The 22,524-nt window shown below is 34.1% G+C and overlaps 1 protein-coding gene across 21 annotated transcripts in view; it reads right to left on the reverse strand.

The window, feature by feature from the left end:
• The window catches only part of LOC122629946 (potassium voltage-gated channel unc-103), a 130,215-nt gene that overhangs the window by 95,909 nt on the left and 11,782 nt on the right, over positions 1–22,524 (reverse strand). For 20 of the 21 annotated variants that reach the window (XM_043813927.1, XM_043813905.1, XM_043813969.1 and 17 more), the window contains one exon: positions 11,306–11,536. In XM_043813927.1, the coding sequence (XP_043669862.1) occupies positions 11,306–11,536 (231 nt within the window). Of the gene's footprint in view, positions 1–3,240; positions 3,375–11,305; positions 11,537–22,524 lie in introns of those variants that run through there. The other variant, XM_043814065.1, reaches the window with a different exon arrangement.

Below are 22,524 nucleotides of genomic sequence, written 5' to 3' on the forward strand. Positions count from 1 at the left end.
AGAGAGAGAGAGAGAGAGAGAGAGAGAAGGAAAGAAGGAAGAGAGAAAAGTCCTGGCATCACGTGAGACCGCAGCGATGTTCGGCGAGACGATTGGTGGATAGCGAGGAGGTCACGATACCGCAGTGGAACGAGCAGCCGACTGGTTAATGGGTTAACGACTTCCTCCAATTGGTCGATGACGCTGTGCCCTCGTGACGTCACCGAGTGCAATGCCCCTGTGACGTGGCAACGTGCGCTGCAGGCCAAGCGGTGCACAGAAATAGTTCTCCCTCTCGTCCTTGTCGCACCTTCTCTTTATCTATCTTTCTCTTTCTCTCTCTCTCTCTTACTCACTCTCTTCTTACTCTCTTTCTCTCTTTCTTTCTCTCTCTTTCTCTCTCTTTCTACCGAACCCATCTCATGTGCTCGCTCCCTTTTCAAAGCTGCGTGCTGCGTGTGCTCGGGCTTGGCCTAGCGTAAAGCTTTCGAAAGCTTTTCACGAATGTGACCGCTAGAACACAACAATTGGCAGAAACGACGACGTCGTTTACTGTAACAAAAGTGTTCTACGAAGTGATGTCAAACGTTTTGAGAGACCAAAAGATAAGAGGAAGATGCAACTGAAATTATTACAAGAAATATATGCACACGTATAAACTTCTATGTGTATAATATATGCAAAGATGTTCGTGTGTGCATATGTACGCACAAAAGAGCACACGCACGCTTACGTATATATATATATATACACAGAGCCACGCGTGTCCATGTATGTATATATACGCATAGAACACAACGCGTATGTACTTGTATCTATGTGTGTACGTACATGAATAGATACATACATGTCACTTATTCTCAATGATCCTAATTATACGCAAGTTAATTAACTTGGACACATATCCAAAGCTTTTAACCGAATATCACCGACTATAAAATATACGAGCGATCTAATATGATCACTCATATCCTAATGCACGATTAATATCATCGACTAATTAGTTTCCTATAATCGTCCTTGAGATCTCAACTTCTTGATTAAATTATGAAAATTTCGAGATTGATTTCGAACGATATTATCTTAATACGAAAATCATTCTACTACGTAATATAAATTACACGATTACCTATATCGATTTTAACAATTATAATTGTCGGAGAAATTGTTTTTAGTTTTGTTTGGTGCATTAATTTCTTTCTTTTCTTTTTTTTTTCAAATCTTTCATTAAACTCTCATGTTCTTTTTTTCTCTTAACGCAAAAAATATCGCGTTAGCGATCGGTGATCCAAGCAACGAATTTTCCTAATAAAAGAAATCGTGGATTACTTTCTGTAAAATGAAATGTGAATGTGAATTGCTTGATAATATCGTTCGTGATATTCAGCCGATGCATTATTATCGCGTATAATAGAATTTTCATAACATAGGCCCATCGAAGGATCACGCACCATGGTAGACCGTTTTCGATTAACAAGGAGAACATATTTACTGCTATTTTACATAAATTGCAGTTATTGTGTCCTTTTAAATTCCATTTGTTGTTTCTTATTGTTATATTATGCAAGAATATAATAAGTCTTTAATACAAGGATAAAAAAGACAAATACAACGAAATAAAAAAAAAAAAAAAACAAAAATTAAAACTATTCGGTCATCCGATTCCAAAATATATAATGACGATTTACAGTGCACCGTATTGGAACATTTGGCACGTACGCTCTTGACGATCTCACAATGATCGTTTATTGCTACAAGAAATATTTACTATTTGGAGAAATTCGAGTTAAATGCTCGCTAAACTATAATGAAACATATTTTTAAATCTATTATAAACGATTGCACGATTTATTGTTAATATATATTCCTCTGATTCGTAGATTATTATTTTTCATTTCTTTTTTTTTTTACTTCTCGTTTTATAATTTGTATAATTATCATAAAATCACGTTTCGTAAGCGTTCATTCAGTATGAATTCAATAACGTTACTCCTTTCGATTCGTCGCAAAATTTTATTCCGTACAACTAATTTTACTTTTTACTTCGTCTTTTACTCGGCCGTATCCTTCGTTAAGAAACTTTTGAAAAATTGCTTCGCACCTTCTATCTTTTTCTCTTTCTATTTTTCTTGTTTTCGTTTTTCTTTTATACTTTTTTTTTTCTTCTTCTTTCTTCTCTCTCCTTTTTTCTTTCTCTCTCTTTTTTTTTTTTTTTTTTTAAAGATAGAAGCTCGCCACGCGCGAAAAAAATATCGTCTCCTCGTTCTCGCCAGAAAAACGACGGTACGACCGTAGGAATGTCGGTCGAAACGGGAAAATTTCATGCTCCCGCTTCTTGTGCGACACTCGACGCTCGTGTCGACGTTTGTCCTTTGAAAAAGTCCGAGAGTAAATCTTTTCTATCTCTCGTTTCCTCGCACAGTAGTCACGGAGGGGTCATGGCCAGACATGGATCTCTCTCTCTCTCTCTCTCTCTCTCTCTCTCTCTCTCTCTCTCTCTCTCTCTCTCTCTCTCTCTCTCTCTCTCTCTCTGTTTCTATCTTTCTCTCTCGAGAGAGAGAAAGAGAGAGAGAGAGAGAACGATAAAATCTCTATACGTAAGTACATATATATTTATATGTATCTATCTCCCTTTAAAATAAAATATTTCTTCGGTCGGTAGTGTTTCGATCTTCCCCGATTATTTCGTATTCATGAACCGTTTTCATGAACATATTCTGAATAAAAGATCTTTGTAATATTCAAAACTAATAATAAACATTTTTCGTTAGATAGATATCTATATATAAGTATATACATTATAACATATACATACATAAAATGTAATAAATATTTATTTATTTATTTATTTATTTATTTGTTTATTCAGATATATAAAAGAAAAAAGAAGAAGAAAAAAGGAGAGAATCTTTCATATATATACAGATAGGCGTAATGAAAGTAGTCGAAACAACAGTCTAGAAGTAGCACTTTGAACCCGTCGAACCGTTTTATTTCGAGGAGTGGGTCGAGTGCTCGAGCGATGCGTCTCTTTGCTAATCGCGCGTCATCACAGAAACGTAGTGAAAAGAGAGAGAAAGACAGAGATAAGAGAGAGAGAAAGAGAAAGAGAGGGAGAGAAAGAAAGATGGTAGGTACTCGTTCGGATAACTAATTAGCACGACGGTGCGATGACAGGGCGAAGAGAAAGAGAAAGAAAAAAAGAGAGAGGAAAAAGAGAAGAGAGAGAAAAAGAAGGAAAAATAAATGAAGTGAACATACGACTTCATGGGTATCCATTGTTGTCCCTCTTCCGGGCTTTCCACGTCGCAACTCATCTCGAGATTCTTGTTCGCTTGAATTCTAACACCTCGAGAGTCTCGTTGGAAAAAAAATCGGAAATCGATGCTGCGAGAGAGAGAGAGAGAGAAGGAGAGAGAGAGAGAGAGGAAGAGAGAGAGAGGAGAAAAAAAAAGACAGGAAACGTTATATGAGAATCTAATGAATCTCTCGTTTATGCAGGTTCGAACTTACAGCTTCCGAGATAAGTAATATAAAAGATTCAAAAGTGGATCCGCCATCGTTCCTCTCTCGCATATCTCACGAGATATTATAAATCCGGTTGCGTTCTCTCGTTAAATAATCGTGCAAAATTCAACAGGTAATATTTGAACGCTTAAGTTATTTTTTCCCCGACGAAACTTCTTAAATTATATTTTTCTCTCTTTTTTGTTTTTTTTTTCTTATCTCTTTTTCGATCTTTTATCTTCTTAATCTTTCCTCTTATATTCTCTTTCTACGTCTTCTTTCCCTCCTGCTCTTCTCCTCTTAACGTGCGCCCCGCTCTGAAACCCTTCTATCCTCCACGGTTATATCTTTCAATTTCTTTTTCGCACGAACCGCATACGACAGATTCGATCAAGAGCGTTCAACGCACGCTCTCTGTTGAAGTTTTTAGTCTAAAAAAAGAATTTTATATATATATATATATATATATATGTATGTATGTATGTATGTAGTAGATAGATGTGTATATGTATAAAACTAAACAAAAAAAAAGGAACGCGAGAAGACCAAAGAAAAAAATTTCTAACCATAAAAATGCATCGGACGAAGTTGGATACCAAGCGTCGTTGTGGTGTAAGCAAAACGATTAAGTTTGGCCGGTCGTCAAAGTTTTCTACGAAGAAAGACGCACGAGACAATGGCGTTACCAACGACGAAACTTTTCCCGCTTTCGCTTTGCTAACAAGAATTCATCCTATTGGATATTCGTAATCGTCTAAACGAAATTCATACTCCTCGACGTTCTCGACGATCGTAAATTTTTTTCTTGAAAAATTTATCCTCCGCTAAAACGAGAATTTCTTTTCATCGAAAAACAAAAATCTTATTGTCATTCCGATTTACGATAGCTGCAAGCTCGAACGGACCGATAATCATCAATTAACTTTTTTTTTTTTTTCTTCTTTTCTTTTCTTTTATTTTGTTCTTTTTTTTCGAGAGAGAGAGAGAAAGAGAGAAAGAGAGAGAGACGGAAAGAGAAGGAGAAGAAGATGGAGAAAGAGAAACAGAAACAGAAAGAGAAAGAGAGAAAGAAAGAAAGAAAGAAAGAAAGAGAGAGAAAGAGAGGGAGAGAGAGAAAAAGAAAGAGTAAAAGAACCAATCAGAATCACAACAAAAAAGCACACACGAATGACAGTCGCGATTAAGAGCTGAGCTTCTCTCTCGCAAGCTCGGTACGCGGTCGTAGCGGAGACTGCAAGCTCGCGTCTCTCGCCTGGCTCTTCACCATCGTCTTCATCGTCGTCGTCGTCGTCGTCGTCGTCGTCGTCGTCGTCGTCGTCGTCGTCGTCGTCGTCGACGTCGTCATCTTCGTCGTCTTCGTCTTCGTAAGCTCGTCTTATCTTGGCGAGCTTTCGCGGCGTAAGCATTCGAAATTAACGCTGAGAAACCTCGTCCTATTCTCTTTCGGTCGAATCTAACACGGTCGAAACCACTAGGAAGCGTCACGAGAAGAGGATAGGGGGAATGGATCGTTTTTATATCGTTTTTGCAAGAAATCACAGAGGTCGTTGTCCATCCCTGTTATTTTATCAACGAAAGATAAAAGAAGAGAGAAAGAGAGAGAGAGAGAGAGAGTTTTGAGAAAAGAAAAAGAAAACGATAGAAAAGATAAAGTTCATAATTAATTATAAATATCTAACGTAATGATTAATTAAATTTAATTGTATTTTAATACTACGAATATCACTGATTAATTATATTTCATATTGCTCGTTTAATGAAATAATATCAAATAATTTTATCGACGCGCTCGGAGAATTCTTATTTCATTATAAATTTTAAGACAGAGATCAGCCTGTCGATTAATCAACGGTATACATATATTACTTAATAACGTTTCAACATAATCAACAATTTATGAATATCTTAAAATAATCGATCTAGAAGAAAGATATTAAACTATCGTCGATATCCAATATGAACGTCTTGATCAATTTAAACTTGTTAAATCGACCGGTCTGTTGATTAATCGATTCAATTATTATACTCGAATTAACTGACCTTTTAATTAAACTCGAATATCACGACAAGTAAATATTAGATTTATTACCAATCAATGATATTGAAATAGTTGTCGGGTTGAGATGAGAGGAGAAAGAGGAGAAGAAGCAGAAGTAGGAGTAGGAGTAGGAGTAAGAAAAGAAGGAGGAGTAGGGGAATTGGTGGGGTCAAACGTTGTATGACGTCACTTTGGCAAGCAGTACGTGATGTCATCGAATACGCAAAAAGGGTTATGGGTGAGCGACGAGGTAGAGTATCGGCGGAAAATAAGGGGAGAGAAAGGGGTGGAGTGGGATGGGGGTGGGAGTCAGGGTGAGAGAGGGGGAGGGAGAGAGAGAGAGAAGGTAAAGCACGAGCACGAGTACGAGTACGAGCGGGAGGACGAGCACAACTATTCTTGGCTGCTTCGGACGCTGTTCTCGTCTCCTCGCTCACCTCGCCGCTTACTTTCGTTGCGTAACGCGCGAGAAAGCTTTTCTGGAGGAGTCGCTCGCGCGAAATGGCCACTCGAAAGAAGGAGAGAGAGAGAGAGAGAGACTCTGCGCAGAATTACGAAAAAAAAAAAATAAAAAAAGTAAAATAGAAATGACTTTGACGACCCGTTCCAATATTTTTTACGTCTTGTAATCTTGTTTTCGATTTGTCCACGAAATTGTTTATATAACAAAAAAGAAAAGAAGAGAGATAGAAATCGTTTTAATTTTTAATGATCGGTCCCGCCTCTCAACGACCTCTAAGTCGACGATTTTAAGGAAAGTTTTTAGAGTTCATTGGATCACTTTTTTCTTTTCTGTTCTGTTTTTTTTTTTTTTACTTGTTGTACTAAAAAATTGTTGTTGCTAATTATTTTTGAATTTTTTGTGCTAAAAGATTGTAGTCACTAATTCTTCTTTTTTTTTTTTTTTCGTTTTTATAAATATGTTCGTACGCGATGAGTATGAGGATTGTAGATAATAAAGACAGATAGAGAGATAGAGAGAGTATACACTTATCTTAGCATTTACATATGTATATTAAGTTATAAGTATATTACTATCATTTATCAAATTATCATCTATCTTTTCTAACGAGATAAGATTTTATGCTACAAGATAATAACTCATAATCTTGTTTCATCAAAACGTACTTAACGATTATACAATTTTTTTAAGCAATAAGTATTACACGTACTTATCGTTATCTCTCTCTTTCTCTCTCTCTTTCCCTTTTTCTCTTTCCAACATGGAAAACTTTCTCATAATTAAAAGAAAAAGAAAATCATAATTAATCGTAAAATGTAGGCAAATTCTAAACCTCTTTTTTCTCTAAATTTCTTTTCTTTCTAAATCTCTTTTTAACAATGTTAAAAAAAAAGATTATAACTAATCGTAAGAGTAATCTAACACGGTCATGTAAATATTAAAGAAAAAAAAAAATTGCTCATTAATCGATATCTGTGTTTCGTTCTAACAACGTTAAAAAAGAAAAAAAAAAATCCTAAACAATACGTACCACCACATGATTACACAAATTCCAACAATATGACGAATACACCTTCATCACGTTTCTATTCACTTTATAAGCACTGTTCGAAGAAGAAGAAAAGAAATAGAAAACAAAACTCACGAGAAAGCACTGACTTGAGAACTCGCGGGAAACGAAAAAAAAAGAAAGAAAAGGAAATGAAGAAGAGAAAGAAGAGAAAAAAAATAAAAGAAAAATACATATATACATATATAAATTTCCTTTTCATTCGTAAAGATCTGGTTGAAGAGTTATGCGAATAGTAGGCAATAGGAATACATTTATTGGCGCTCCGGGAAGCTCGATGTGCTTTACTTTGGAAAGTCAAGTGGCCATCAACGTCACGAGGAAGCAAGAGAGGGAGAGATAGAAAGAGAAAGAGAAAGAGAAAGAGAAAGAGAAAGAGAAAGAGAGAGAGAGAGAGAGAGAGAGAGAGAGAAAGAGAGAAAATGAGCAACTTAGAGAAAGAGAAAAAGAGACAGAGAACGAGACTTAGAGAGAGAAAATGAGAGAAAATGATAGAGACCGTGAGAGTAAAAGAGAAAGAGAAAAAGAGAGAGAGAAAGAGAGAGAGAGAGAAGAGGAAGGCACGGAGAATGAGTTTGTTGTTTTAAGAGAAGGCGCCATCGACTTAACACGCGCTCCGCATCGTTTTGATGTTACCGCCCGAAGGTGCCTGCAGGTGGTCGGGAATGAAGAGTGTAGTTCGTTTAGCGCCTTTCAATCAGCTCGTTTCGCACGTTCGGCTCCTTTCGAACTCGTTGGATGTCTCTCTTTTCTCTTCTCTTTCCTTTTACTCGATACCACACTCGAGCCACATTTCTCTATCTTCTTTTTACGTGCCTATGCGTAATATGTCTCTCTCTCTGTCTGTCTCTCACTCACTCTTTCTTTCTATCTCTCTCTCTCTCTCTCTACCTCACTCTATGTGCGTCTCTCTATTTCTTTCTCTTTCTCTATTATGCGATCATAGATTACGCGTCAATAACTACCAGCCGATGAAACGAGTTCCCTATCGTTACTCTTTTTCTATTTCTACTTCTATCTCTCCTTTTGTTTTTTCTTTCTTTCTTTCTTTCTTTCTTTCTTGCTTTTTTTCTCTTTTATCTCCTTTTTCTTTCTTTCTTTCTTTCTTTCTTTCTTTCTTTCTATGTAACCAACGCAACATGAAACATGCTCTGTGTCTTCTTTTGTATCTAATACGTAGATAGATATCTTCTATTGTGTGCTTACAGTGTATCGCTGAACTATTCGGATATTGTAACATTGGAAATAAAATACATAAGTGTAACTTAAAATATGGTGGTCTATGTTGATTGATTGATTGATTGATTGATTGATTAATAAATTACCGATGATAATTTTTATTTGTACATTTTAATTTGTAATAATACCTATGTATTTACATCGTATACACGTTATGTACGACCGTTATTGTTTCTAAACAATGAGCTTCGTATCCGTGTCTTCGTCGTGGTTTCATACATAATTTTCCTGTTTATACCTTTCAACTCGGTCAAAACGGATCGATAATATTCCGGAGGTTGTACGCGATGAGAAGAAAGCTTTGGGATCATGTACCGGACATCCTTTTCTCTTTTGCCGATTCAACTTCAAAAGTCTACCATGATAGAAAAGTAACAAAGGATATTTCTTTCGATTATTTCTAACGATTCGATAATTGACAAATAAAAACACTTGTTCATTATTGACACACGCAAACAAGAATTGCGTTAATTATTTTAAATACCTTTAGAATATCTCGAATTAACGTTTTCTATGTAGAATCAAAGAGACATAAGAATTCTAATGTATTTGTTAAATAATACGATTAAATAATATTTAAAAATAAATTGAAGAAGGAAAATAATTTATATGAATGGTAAACAAAAAAAAAAAAAAAGAAAACAAATTAATTAATTAAAAGACGATTAAATAATATTTCAACGTAAATTAAAAAAGAAAATAAATTGATGTAAAAACAAATGGAAAAGAAAGAAGTAAATTATATAAAAAATTAATTTTAAAGAATATTAAAATAACCAATATCAATGCAAGTTCCTTAGGTTCCAGCTGAGGTCAGAGAAGTCGAATCAAGTGAGTTAAGGTAAGGCAAGAAGCCTCTCCCGCCCTCCCACTCTTTCTCTTTCTCTCTCTCTCTTTTGAACTATGACTATGATAAATTATACAGTAGTGACTATCGATCTCACCGCGCCTAAGGTCAGACACTACGGCAAAATCGAAACCAAGCCGACCGCTGCTGAGAGTGTGTCGAAGTCGAAGTGAATAAATTCAATTTTCCCGCTCTAAACAAAAGGGAAGCATTCCTACCTTGGGCGAGCAGTAAGGAGAGAAAGGATGAGAATGATCGAGGGTTAACTCGATCATCCTGTCCTCCCATTGAAAATATTCTCTTGACTTGCCGTTATTACGTTAGAAAATTGGATTCCAATCATTGGATTGGATTCCGCAAATATTATTCACCGATCCGATTGTTCTAATCACAAATTTACGACAAACTCAAAGTTCAAACTATTCGATTATTATATTATATATATATATATATATTGATTAATAATATATAAATATATTGTTATTATTATATCTATTGTTCAAGTATTATATAACTAAAAGTGATATATTAATGATGATAATATATGCATATATATATACATATATATATATACATATAATCATATTAATTATGAAAAATATATTATATAATACAAATAATGTAATCTCGTTTATAACTATTATTCTCAATTGACTTTCAACTGTATATATGTATAACTCAAATACGCAATTTCAATGATATTATTTTATAAAGAAAATATAACTCCGATTAAATAAATAAATTATTTAAATAAATATATTGATAGTACCAGATATGTGAAACGTGACCGATCTCTAAGACGTCTGGATAACAAATGAAACGTTTCTCTTCCGTCCGTTTGTTTATATACTACCTGCTCGCATAGCCTACTAGATTACGTAGTACACTGACTTACGTACTATACAAATATCCTTCAAAAGTGAGAACATTGATAATGTCGAGTTATAATCGACATATGTAAGTACAACTGGCACGTCTAATTCATTCATACTTTCGTACATACGTACACACATAAATACGTATATGTATGTACGTTATAAAATTTATATGAAATTGGCATGACATAGTCCTTAGAAAATGGCAAAATGTTTTGCCAAAAAGCGAATGAACCGATTCGTCGTATTGCTTAGTAATTCGGTACGTCCGGTTTTCGATCTCGCGAAACGCTTGGTGGTGGAAGTTCTCAAGGAGTGCAACGGCGCCACCGACATTTTTGGCTCCCGATCGTGAAAATAAATCATACGTGTTAAGCGTGAAAGCAAGTTTCTTCTCTTTCTTCCGCTTCGTTATTATTTCGAAGAAATATTGAGGATTCACCGATCGAATCTTTAAGTGCGTTTATGGATCAGCTTGTTCCACCATTTATAGATTCTTAGGCTTACGAATGCATTTGCTTTCAATGACTCTTCTTCTTCCTTTATCGTTTCGTATTTCGCACGACGAATTCTTTTTTTTTTTCTTTTCTCTCGTTTTTTTTTTCTTATTTTCTCCTTTACTTATTAAATAAACGTATTTCCAGCTTTCCAAGTTTCTTCGAAACGATACGTTTTACGTCAAAAAGATCTATTATTTTGTTCGTTATTAAAATTTTAATCGTCATTAAAATTCATCGAGAGAATTTCATTATCTGGAAGATCATGCCCGTTTTATCAAATTCTTTTAAAGAGGAGAACGTTACAATTTGCGGTCTTTTTTTTTTTTTCTTTTAGATGATATAATATACAAAAAAAAAAATCTAGCATTTCCATAGAAAATAATATCATCGTAATAAGCGTTAATAGTAGAAATTAATTGTACGAGAAACATACGTCGTCTACGTCGTTAAAAATGTCCGATCGATTGTATAAAAGTATGCTTTATAAATATCTATTTTTTTTTTGTTTTTAACTAAAAAAGAAATTCGACGATAAAGTTTATCGATGAAGATTAATTCGATGAGGGAAAAAAAATATGTATCTATCGTTGTCGAAACTGCATTGTCGAAAATGATCGATAAATGCAGCAATTTGTATGAATTTTTTTACGATAACAATAAAATGTACGAAGTAAAAGAAAGAAAAAAGAAAACATAAAGAAAAAGAAAAAAAGAAGAAGAAGAAGAAGAAGTAAGAAGAGGTTTCTTTTTATTTTGAAGAAAAATCTTAAAAAGGGATGGAGACTCACCATCTTTCCTGTAGTAGAGTATCTCGAAGTGCTTCTCGACGCCCGCAGCGAGAGCGTCGCGTAGGGCTGCAACCGCATGCGGTGACGTCATCGGTCCGTGGAGAAATTCGCAGACCGCTGGTCTTTGCATCACTTCCGCCCTGGAGAAACCCGTCAGCCGGCAAAAACCGTCCGAGCAGTAGATTATGTGGCATAGTCCTTGCTGAGCGTTCGCCACTAAAAAACTTCGATCTGTAAAAAATAGAAGGAAGGATAATGATATAGAAAAATATTCATAAAAATCATGAAACTTCGCCCTACGTGGATAATCTTTCTCGAACGAAAATGTTTAACGAGTAAGAAGAAAAGAAAAAAAAAAAAGAAGAAAAGAAAAGAAAGTAATTCGTTTCGTCGTATACAAAAGTCGACACTCGCGTATTAGATAAATGATGTAAGGTTTTTTTAAGATTTTTTTTTTAATTCTCATCGTCGAGTTTCAAAATGACACTAATCAATTAGTTATTGACAAAAGAACGATGTCATTCAAGAAAATTCATTTCGTATAATTCAATAGAAGGACACTTATGAATTAGAGATTTATATTACATGAAATTTTACAGAGAGAGAGAGAGAGAGAGAGAGAGAGAGAGAGAGAGAGAGAGAGAGAGAGAGAGAGAGAGGAATGTCTTCTCCGAAAGAAAGAAAAAAAAAAAGATCCATTTCAACGAGTTTAATAATGACACTCGAGAATTGAAAATTTACAGAAGAAGGTCCTTCGAGAAAATTCATTTCCAGAGATGAGTTCAAGTATGACACTGATCAATTAGAAACCTACAAAAGAAAAATGGGTCCTTTAAGGAAAATTCATTTCGTCGAATATTCGATAGAATGACACTTATGAATTAAAGATTTTATATTGAATGGATTAGAAATTTTTCCGGGTATGTGTTCTCTTTAAGAAGAAAGGAGAATAAAAAAAGAAAAGGAAAGAAAACGAAGGGGAAAAAAAAGAACAACAAGAAAGAGGGTGGAAAAAGTAAAGAAACGAGAAATTTCATCTCAACGAGTTATTTAAAAAAAAGAAAAAAGAGAAAAGAAAAGAAAAGAAAAACAGTGACAGCCACGAATTAAAATTAACATTGCGCGAAATTAACAAGAAGAAAAATGTCTCTCTGAGAAAATGCATTACGTTCAAAGATGTTCGTCGAATTACTGAAATAAACGTTTTCTCCGATTTCGACTGACATCGCCAAGATTATTCTCTCTCTCTCTCTCTCTCTCTATATATATATATATATATATTTCTATCTCTATATCTCTCTCTTTAATATATCTCGTTATGCTTTCTCTTTCTCTCTTTTCCTCTACTTTTCCTGATTAAGAATAGAATGATCGGAAGTCGTGTCATTCGACGTTCCAAAGAAATTAAAACGAATTATGATCGATGAGGAAATAGAAGAATAAAGAAGTGAAGAACGAAAAAGGGAAAAAGAGTGTGTGAGAGAGAGAGACAGAGGGAGAGGGAGAGGGAGAGGGAGAGAAAGGGCAGCGCAACACACAAGGAGAACCCATACAGCTAGCGCATGCTCGACATTCATGTCGAGATATTAATATGTACGACGACTTTCAAGTGCACCGCAAGTCTCGTAATAGCGGTCCAGAATCCGCTAGAAATGTCATACTCGCGAGCGTCAAACTGCTTGGCGTGCTTAAGGATCTTCCTCACGTACGGTGACGTTACTTACGTACCTACCTGGACATTCTAAGGAACGTTATCGAAGGAGATTAAAGTAACTTAAGAATCTTAACTCATAGTAGATACTTAAAGCGAGTTTATTGAACAGTAGTTATCGCTAAACGAAAGACAGAAAGGAGGGCAGAGTTTATTTTACTTGATTAGATTTCGCAAGTACAAAGAGAAATATACTTAAAAAAAAATATGTTACAAAAGAAATACAATAATAATAGAAATACAAAGTGAAATATTGAAACGTTGTTCGTCATCGATCGATAAGATGTTTCTATGTTACGTTTTATTAGTTCGTGAAGCTCGTAAGCGTTTGCAAAATTGTGATATTCATGAATGAGACGCTCGAATAAATGATTTATTAATACATCAGATATGTCTCCAACAAAAAACAATATTAAGAAAAAGTTGTATTTATCGATCTCGTTCGAAGTGAGATATTTAGATGTTTCTATTTAAAATGTTTCACTTTATGATAGCAGGTGCGATTGAATATACGAACTATTAATAAACTAGAAGCGAAAGGTAGTTGAACCTATTTCGAAAGAATAAATGTAAAATCGTCTAAAAAATATCTAACTGCTAAAAAAAAAAAATTAATAAATAAATAAACAAAAAATAAAAAAAAAAGAAATAAGGAAAAAAAGAAAACGGAAGAAAAAAAGAACGATACCAAAAGAAAAAAATGCAAGATAAAATTAATCTATTATCTCTAAAGAAAAATCTTTGGATTCGTATCGTGACAAGATAATAACGAAGTAAACGTCGTATAAATTTATAGCCAGACTGTCCTACTTCAACGAATAGAAGCCAAGAAATCTAATTTCTTCCTCTGTTATACCAAGAAGATAACAGATGAAATCGTTTATTCGAATAAACGGCTCGTCATTAGTGTCATTACCTTTACGCACGGATCAAACTAATTAACTCGACTGAGGAACGTTCGAATGTCAAGCAATTAGCGAACACGACATTGGATTTAGATATAGTTTGGTAGATCATAAACGGCGTCCCACGCGGATATCTCGTTTCTATCGTAATCGTGAATAATGTACTATTTCTACCATTGTACGTTAGTCAGTTTAGAAGGAAAACATTGTTTCCTGTCAACCGAGAGAAGATTAATCACTAAATACTTTTCCGGACGTTACACGAAAGCCCATTCCTCCCACAGCCAACCACCGACCACCCCTTAACTCATCCTAACCCCACTTCACCCTCTCAGTTCTATTTCGTCCTTCTCTTCTCGTTAGACAAACATTCCAGACGGGAATATCGAATTTGCTTATTCGAGAGATTCTTCTCTCTCTCTCTCTCTCTCTCTCTCTCTCTCTCTCTCTCTCTCTCTCTCTCTCTCTCTCTCTCCTATATGTGTATGTATGTCTCTCTCTCTCTCTCTCTATCTCTCTTTGTGTCGTCTCTCTCTTTCTTTCTGTTCTCTCGTTTCCCATAAAAGTCAACTGATAAATTGTATTGTAACAAAGCAATCTTACGATAACAAGATGGCCTGATTTAATACCTGAGAAAATAAATCGAATTCGTTGAATAACATTTCTTTACGTAAGACTTTATTTTCTTAGAAAATGGGCAAGAAATATTAACTATCTGTAAACAAGATAATGTAATCTCTACATTTGCGGGTGATTCAACGACGATTGACATTGAGTTAGGTATGCACTTATTAATATTTACAATCAATTTTCTCGATGACAAAGCTTTATATATAGACATGTTATTCCACAATTTTATCTTGTATTTATACGCATATATATATATATATATACACATATATATACATATATATATATATATATATATAATACATTGAGAAATATAAATTTCAATTCATTAATTCGATTCTACGTAATTCTATAACTTAATTTGTTATTTGTGGCTAGGAAAAAATTATAGAACCCAAAAATTGTAGTATCAGTTATTCTAAATATAATTTTTATATCGTACTAAGTGTTACAATCTAATATAACTATATTTAATGATGTTAACAAGCGTTACAGTCTAATATTATAGATCAACACTTGTTATTATCGCAATTATACAATCAAAACACTTTTCTTATAACACTTAACATGATATAACGAATAAAAATAATAATTAAAGTACCATAACCTACACCTAGTCTAATTACCCATATCATATTAAAGTGTTATAATGACGCTTAATAAATATAATCTTGTCGCACAATAACAATTATTACTGTGATACTTAGTACGATATATAATTATCACAACTGATAAATAATTAAAACAAAGAGGAAAGGAAAAGGATGAAAAAGATTTCAGATGCAAAATAACGATTAATTTCACAATAAAATGTGAAAAAAATTCTCAAATAGAAAAGATCGTCTCCTAGCAATGATTTCTCTCGGGGATGATGTAGCAAAAGAGAGAAAGAAAGAGAGACAGAGAGATTCTTGTGCACGTAGAATTCGCAAAGACGAATACATAGTAGAGAGACCACCTAGGCAGGCCTCCTTTTTACGAACTCGAACCCGTCGCGTCGCATCGCGTCTCTCGGTTCGAGTTTATCGGCCGCACTAGAAATAGATTTTGCCGACTTCACACGACGTAGCGACGCTTTAGACTTGGCAGAGCCTACGACCCTTAGCCCAAGGATGTCACTTGCCCCGAGAGAGATTCACCTTCTTTCCCTCTTTTATTTATTATTGTTATTATTCGTTATCTCTTTTCATTACGTTTACATTACGTTACACGACATCCCTTAACATGTATTTTCGATCGTTCTTCTTTCTGAAGAACCACGACGCGTGTTCTAATATTTGATATTTCAATATTGTGTTACTTGATCGACTATTCCAGTTATTTTCATATATATGTATATATATATGTGTGTGTGTGTGTATATATTATTTTTCGATTGATTTCTAATCGATTTATAAAGTAATTATTTTAATCGAATTGATTTAATATCATATATACACAGGTATGAAGAATTTTTTTGAATTAGGAATTTTGATTAGAAAATAGTTATATTTAGTAGATCGTTTTATCGTTAAAAAAGAAAAAAAAAAAGAAAAAGGATACTTTTTACATATACGCTAAACGTGTCTAATAATTTAATTCTTAAGCTAAATCACATTCCATTCGAATTCTATTACATGTTCTATGTTAAGAATATAAATAAAAAATTATTCATCGAGTCCGTACCGAGAATCATAAATAAAGAGTTCTTACTTTATTGTGTAGCCTTGCAAAATGGTAAAATTAGAAACGTTGATTGTAAAATATATGTATGTATATTTATTGGGTCAACGTATAAATAAGTATCTTTTTATAATACTACAATTTTAATAAACGATTCGATAAATAACTACTAAATATACTTAAGTTAAATTGTACACAAATAAATTTAAGCTGATTTATAAATAAATACCATTTTATTATACCATATTCTTATTGTATTTATATTTCTATCAATACAATATATCTATGTGTACCTTTATTTTTTATTTGTTCGTAATAATGGACGGCACGCATCAATACGTTTTCCCTTTTTCTAAATAAGATCACTATAAGAACATTTTATTTTCTCGTAACTCTCGACAAATCGCATTCTCTTTGTAGACGCGTTTTATATCTTTCGAAGCAAAAATATGGTTCGAAAAGAAGCTTACGTTACGCTGCTACATCAGTTTACGTATATATGTATCTATATATCTCAAATACATATATATGTATATGTACATAGATGTACATATACCTGGATAGACTAGTAGACACGCGCAAGTCCCTCCGGCGTAATCGTTTTCAAAAGAAATCCGAAAATCGATAACCCATTTGTTCCGGCACATTCTAAAGCTTGCTCCGACGAACGATCCAATCGTACGTCTGTTTCTTTTTGACCGATCGCAAGAATCCTTTCCAGTAAAAACCAATCGGAAATAAAGAAATGAATTATGCGAACGATCCGAAATTGATTTCGATTGTCTTATCGATTAATCAATCGATCTATAGATTGACCCAAAAAAAAAACAATTTAACGAATCACCAAAATTTTTAACTATCAAAACGCATAATTCTTATATCTCCTTTCGTTCATTGTTATTTCATTGATCGATCGTTAATTTTTTTTTCATTATATTCGATCATACGTTTCACGTTATATTACGTATATTTATCTTTACATGAAACAAAATTTCATTCGCGTACATTTTCATTTATATAAAAAAAAAAAAAAAAAAAATATTTCTCTTTTAACATACAAAAGGAAGTTGAATTATAAAAAGTTAAAGATATATTATTTATATTTTTCTTTCCGCTACATTAATTTTTGTTAAAAGAAAGTATATTAAATATGTAAAACCTCTGAACTAAAATTTTCTTTAAATTTAAACAAAATAATAGGACTATAAAAAATTCATGACTGCCTTTCTTCCTTTTTTTTTCTATTGTCCTTATTTCCTGATTTTGGAATCTGTGATATTAACACAGGAAAAAGTAATGATCGTTTACGATCATAGATCGAGTGAGTATATAAATCCCAGAGAAAAAAAAGGGGAGAAGAAGGAATGACGAAAACGAAAAAATAAACAAACGAAGGAAAGACATCATCCTAAGGGAAAACAAGTGTCTTAAGGGAAAAACTCGAAGGGTGGTTGATAACACGTAAAGCCACGTTAGTCCGAGCAACGATGTTGTGACAAGCTGGAGACGACCTTGTCGTCACGTTAGAGTTAAATCCGTTCACGCGGTTCGATTTAAACACCCTATATATAAACGTAGGAACTGACCCGTTGATCCGGTTGTGACCTAGGTTGTTGAAGAGGTTCGCCATTGAGAGAGAAAGAAAAAAGATAAAGAGGACGAGAGATAATTAGAGAAAGAAAAAGAGAGAAAGAGAAAGAGAAAGAGAGAGAGAAAAAAAGAGAGAGTAAAAAAGAAAAAAAAAAGGAACAAAAACAAAATGAGACTCGTGTTCGTCGTCGCTACGAGTAAATAAAAGATAAGAAAAAGATATACGGGATCTCTCAACGAGTATGCTAATTTTCATTCATGAAAAAAGTTTTATTTAAGTACTTGAATAAAAAAATAAAAGGAAGAGAGAAAGAAAAAGAAAAGAAATCAATTTGTTTTGGCTGGCCAGTGCATTGGACTTTAAACCGTATGAACCAAATTGAAAAATACTTTGAAAAAAACTTTTCGATACTTTTCAAAGTTCGTGGCATATCGTTAACCGCGTCCAAGAAATAGAGATAGAGAGAGAGAGAGAGAGAGAGAGAGAAACAGAGTTTGCCAAGAATGCACATCTTCCTTGACTTCGATGTCCACCAACTCAAAATAAGAAAATAGAAATTCGACGAAATAACACGACGACTTTGACATCGATCAAATGAAAATACTTAGTATGATATATCAGTAGGTGGTGATCGTTAAAATAGATGTTGTTATAAAAATAACGATATTTCTAACGTCAATCGGGATTCGTCCTGTCCGATCGATTTTGTCGTATTTCAACATTCTTAGAAGTTCGAATGGATATCGAGGAATATTAAAAAAGAAAAAAAAAAAAAGAGGAAAGAAAAGAAAAGAGAAAAAATAAAAGAAATTCATAGAAATACCTTAGGATCGTTTGCTTTGATTTTCAAGAAAAGAAACGCCTGCGTAGTCGCTGCTAAGTTTAAAGAAAAATAATCGTGACGCGAAAGAGAGAGAGAGAGAGAGAGAGAGAGAGAGAGAGAGAGAGAGAGAGAGAGAGAGAGAGAGAGAGAGGTAGAACATGTCCAACATTTTCCCTTGAAATCGGTTGGTTGCACCAGATTTTATATTCGCGCGCGCGCGCGCGTGTGTGTGTGTGCGCGCGCCTGTGAAAGTTTGATGAAACACCGAAGAAAGTGGCAAGGAGAGGTGCAACGAAAAGCTGCCATCTTCAAAGAGGACCCAGAGTCGATGGTCAGGATCATGCACGGAAGAATAATAAACTTTTCGTAAGGTAACGTGCTTCTTCAAAGAGTCAAGATCTGGAACGATAATCGAGAGTTTTCGATCATTTCGACACGTGATTTTGATTACGATTTAACCGGATTTCCTGCTAATTCTATTTATCTTTTTTTTTTCTTTCTTCTTCTTCTTCTTCTTCTCTTTTCTTTTTCTTTTTCTACTTCTACTTCTCTTAAGTTCTTTCAATATTTTCTTTTTCTTTTTTTTTTTTACTTTTATCTTTTTCTCCGAGTTCCATTTCTAGAATCAGGATCCTTGATTTTCGTCAATCCTCGGAATCGGCGGATTATCTCGGCTTAGTTAAAACATTCCAAAATTAATGATCTTTCTCTCTCTCTCTCTCTCTCTCTCTCTCCCTCTCTCTCTCTGTCTCTCTCTCTCTCTCTATCTGTCTCTCTTTGTATTCGTGTAATCCGATGAAACAAACGTACAATCCATCAGTGCTGTAACGCGCGTTCAATAGTTCTGAGAAAAGTAAGGATATCTATGAGCTCTTGTTGCGATTCTAAATCCTACGAATAATCCTTGGCGATTTTTTTCTTTTTTTGCTTTGGATTTTCGTCTCTCAGGCAATCATTGTACAGAGTGCTAGTCCATAAACGTCCGAGTAAATATCTCGTAATTGTTTGTAGTTTAAAAAAAAAAAAAAAAAATGTTCAGCTTTGTAGTCTCAGCTATAAAGTGCATGTAAACATCTTTTTTTCTCTTCTTTTCTTTTTCTACTCTTGACCTTTTCCAGTTATGAAGATAGACATAGTTTTTCTTAAATGGATACATATTTTTATGTTCTTTTCTTTTTTTTTTCTTTTTTGTTATTTATTATACATAACAGTGATCGTTTGCAATCGACATCACGATACCGAGTAAAAAATTACTGGTATGCATCTTTCGCAGATGAGATAATCAGCATCTGATGTATTAAAGTGTTTTTTCACGTCACGATTTGAGGAAAAAAAAATCGCCAGACTGCTAATAATATTCTCGCAACTTGTCAAAATATACAACTGCTTCATTTGCAAATAAATTATTTCTATGGCTGCGGCTATATAAATATGCAAAAAAAATTATAGATAATCATTTAAAAGAGAGAGAGAGAGAGAGAGAGAGGGAGAACTATATCGACCTTCGTAGCTCGAAAAGGTCAAGAGTAAAAAAAAAAAAAAAAAGAATCGTTTACATGCACTTTGTATCCGACTTCAGTACGTGAAGAAGTGTAAATTTTTTTCCAAATAAACTTTCTTGCAACTTCAAACTGTTGCGAGACATTTCCTCGGACATTTATGAGGGGTACACTCTGTATACAGAGTGTTTCGCGTAATGCATGATTTTTCAGGTACTTCCGGTAAAAAAAATGTTTCTTCTTTTTTGTTTTTTGCATTGACACTTGACCATCAACAAATTATAATGCAAAATTACGAATTTCGAAAATAATTTTTTTTCTTGATTAATACTCTCGATTGTCAACAAGTTACAATTACTTGTAAAAAATCTAGCGACCACCCTATATACTTGTACACAATATATATATATATGTATATATATATATATATATATCCTTAAACTGTTTAACAGCAATACTCTTTCTCCCTCTATCTATCTTTCTCACTATCTCCTTTCTCTTATTAACCTCGGTCATCGACTCTTACTCTCTCTCTTTCTCTCTTTCTCGAAATATACGAAATACCTATCCCCAATCGAGAAACAAAATAAATCGAGTTATTGAATATAGAATACTAGAAATGTTGAAATAACAAGAAATCGATAGGAACTGAAAATTGAGGCCATAATCGTTCGTCACGGTCGAATTGTTGTCCGAATAGTTCCGATCGATCGTCGTGTTCGTCGTGGCAGACTCTCTCTCTCTCTCTCTCTCTCTCTCTCTCTCTCTCTCTCTCTCTCTCTCTCTCTCTCTCTTTATCGGATCTATAGATCTAACAAAGCGGAATGACGGAGAACGCGGACGCGTTAACGAGTTCAAGAGAGACAGAGAGAGAGAGTGAGAGAGAGAAAGAAAGAAAGAAAGAGAGAGAGAGAGAGAGAGAGAGAGAGGCAAGGAAGGAAGGAAAGAAAAAAGAGCGTAGGTTCGCGGAGGACCGTGGGGAATTTTAAATATCCATCCTGGCAAAGATCCAAAGTTTCTGGACGAATTTATCGTCGGAACGCACGCGTTCGATCGTGACCATGTTCCACGTACGTCACATAAGCTACACCAGAGTGAGATCGTGAGGTGTCTGTATGTGTTTGTGTAGGAAGGGTTGATGGAGGTTGTAGAGAGTTGGAAAGATTAACACTTTATTGTGATTTCCGTCAATTTCGCAAGTGTCATTGTCATCCAATAAAACGGTTATTGTTACTTTCATTCACTTATGAATATTTCACTCACTCTGATTCTCTCTCCATCACACACACACACACACGCGCGCGCGCGCGCGTGCGCACGCAGCTCTCATATTAGTATATTTCTTTATTTCTGTTTATCTTCCATCATTTGTACTATCATAGTAACGATGCAATGGACTATATACGTAGTTTATTTCATTATATTTTTGGCTATCTTGTATTTTTCTTATTAAGCTATATTCATAAAAATAAATATTATGTCTTTCTATCTCTCTTTTCCTCTTTCTCATATTCTATCTATCTGTCTATCTATCTATCTATCTATCTATCTATCTATCTATCTATCTATCTATCTATCTATCTATCTATCTATCTATATATCTGTCTGTCTGTCTATCTGTCTGTCTATCCATCAATATATATATTTTATACAGGATGAGCCAAAAGTTCGTAAACTTGTAGGTTTACTATCTGAAAAAAATGTCTCGAAAAAAGTAATCAATTATAAAATCACCTTGGAACCTTAGATCCACCCTATACGTATAATCATGATTTTACTATGTATTATATTTTTAGTTATCCTGTAACTGTTACCTCGTATTTTCCGTACTGTAACAAAATCCATAAAAATAAATTATATTTTTCGCTCTCTCTCTCTCTCTCTCTCTTTATCTATCTATCTCCATATCTTTATCTATCTATAAGTTTTACTGCGTACAGTATTTCTCTCATTTTTCATTATCTTTGAACATTTATTTCTTCCCTTTGCTCCATGATAAATTATGTTTCTTTCTTTTTCTATACCTTTGTCTTTGAACAGGACGAATCACATGTAAATCGTATGCAAAGCGATACTCTATTTTCTTCTTATTCTTTCCTTTTTTATTTCTTTTTTATTATATTTCTTTTTTTTTTCTTTTCATTTTTTTCCCTTTGTCTCGCACTGAAAAACTTTTCAAAGCAAGCGACAGACCGACAGACCGACCGACCAACCGACCGATTAATCGGACTATCTCGAGTCATGAATAAATAATAAAAACTACGAGTATCTCGAGAAAAAAATAATTGAAAGCAATCAAAGATTACGAGATGTTACACGATCGTCGACTTTTAATAGTTTTGAGACACGAGAACGAAAGGTAGTGCCAGGTTTCGTGTTTCTTTTCTCTTCCTCTTTC

This window comes from Vespula pensylvanica, chromosome 1 (genome assembly GCF_014466175.1).
Source record: "Vespula pensylvanica isolate Volc-1 chromosome 1, ASM1446617v1, whole genome shotgun sequence".
Lineage (NCBI taxonomy): Eukaryota > Metazoa > Arthropoda > Insecta > Hymenoptera > Vespidae > Vespula > Vespula pensylvanica.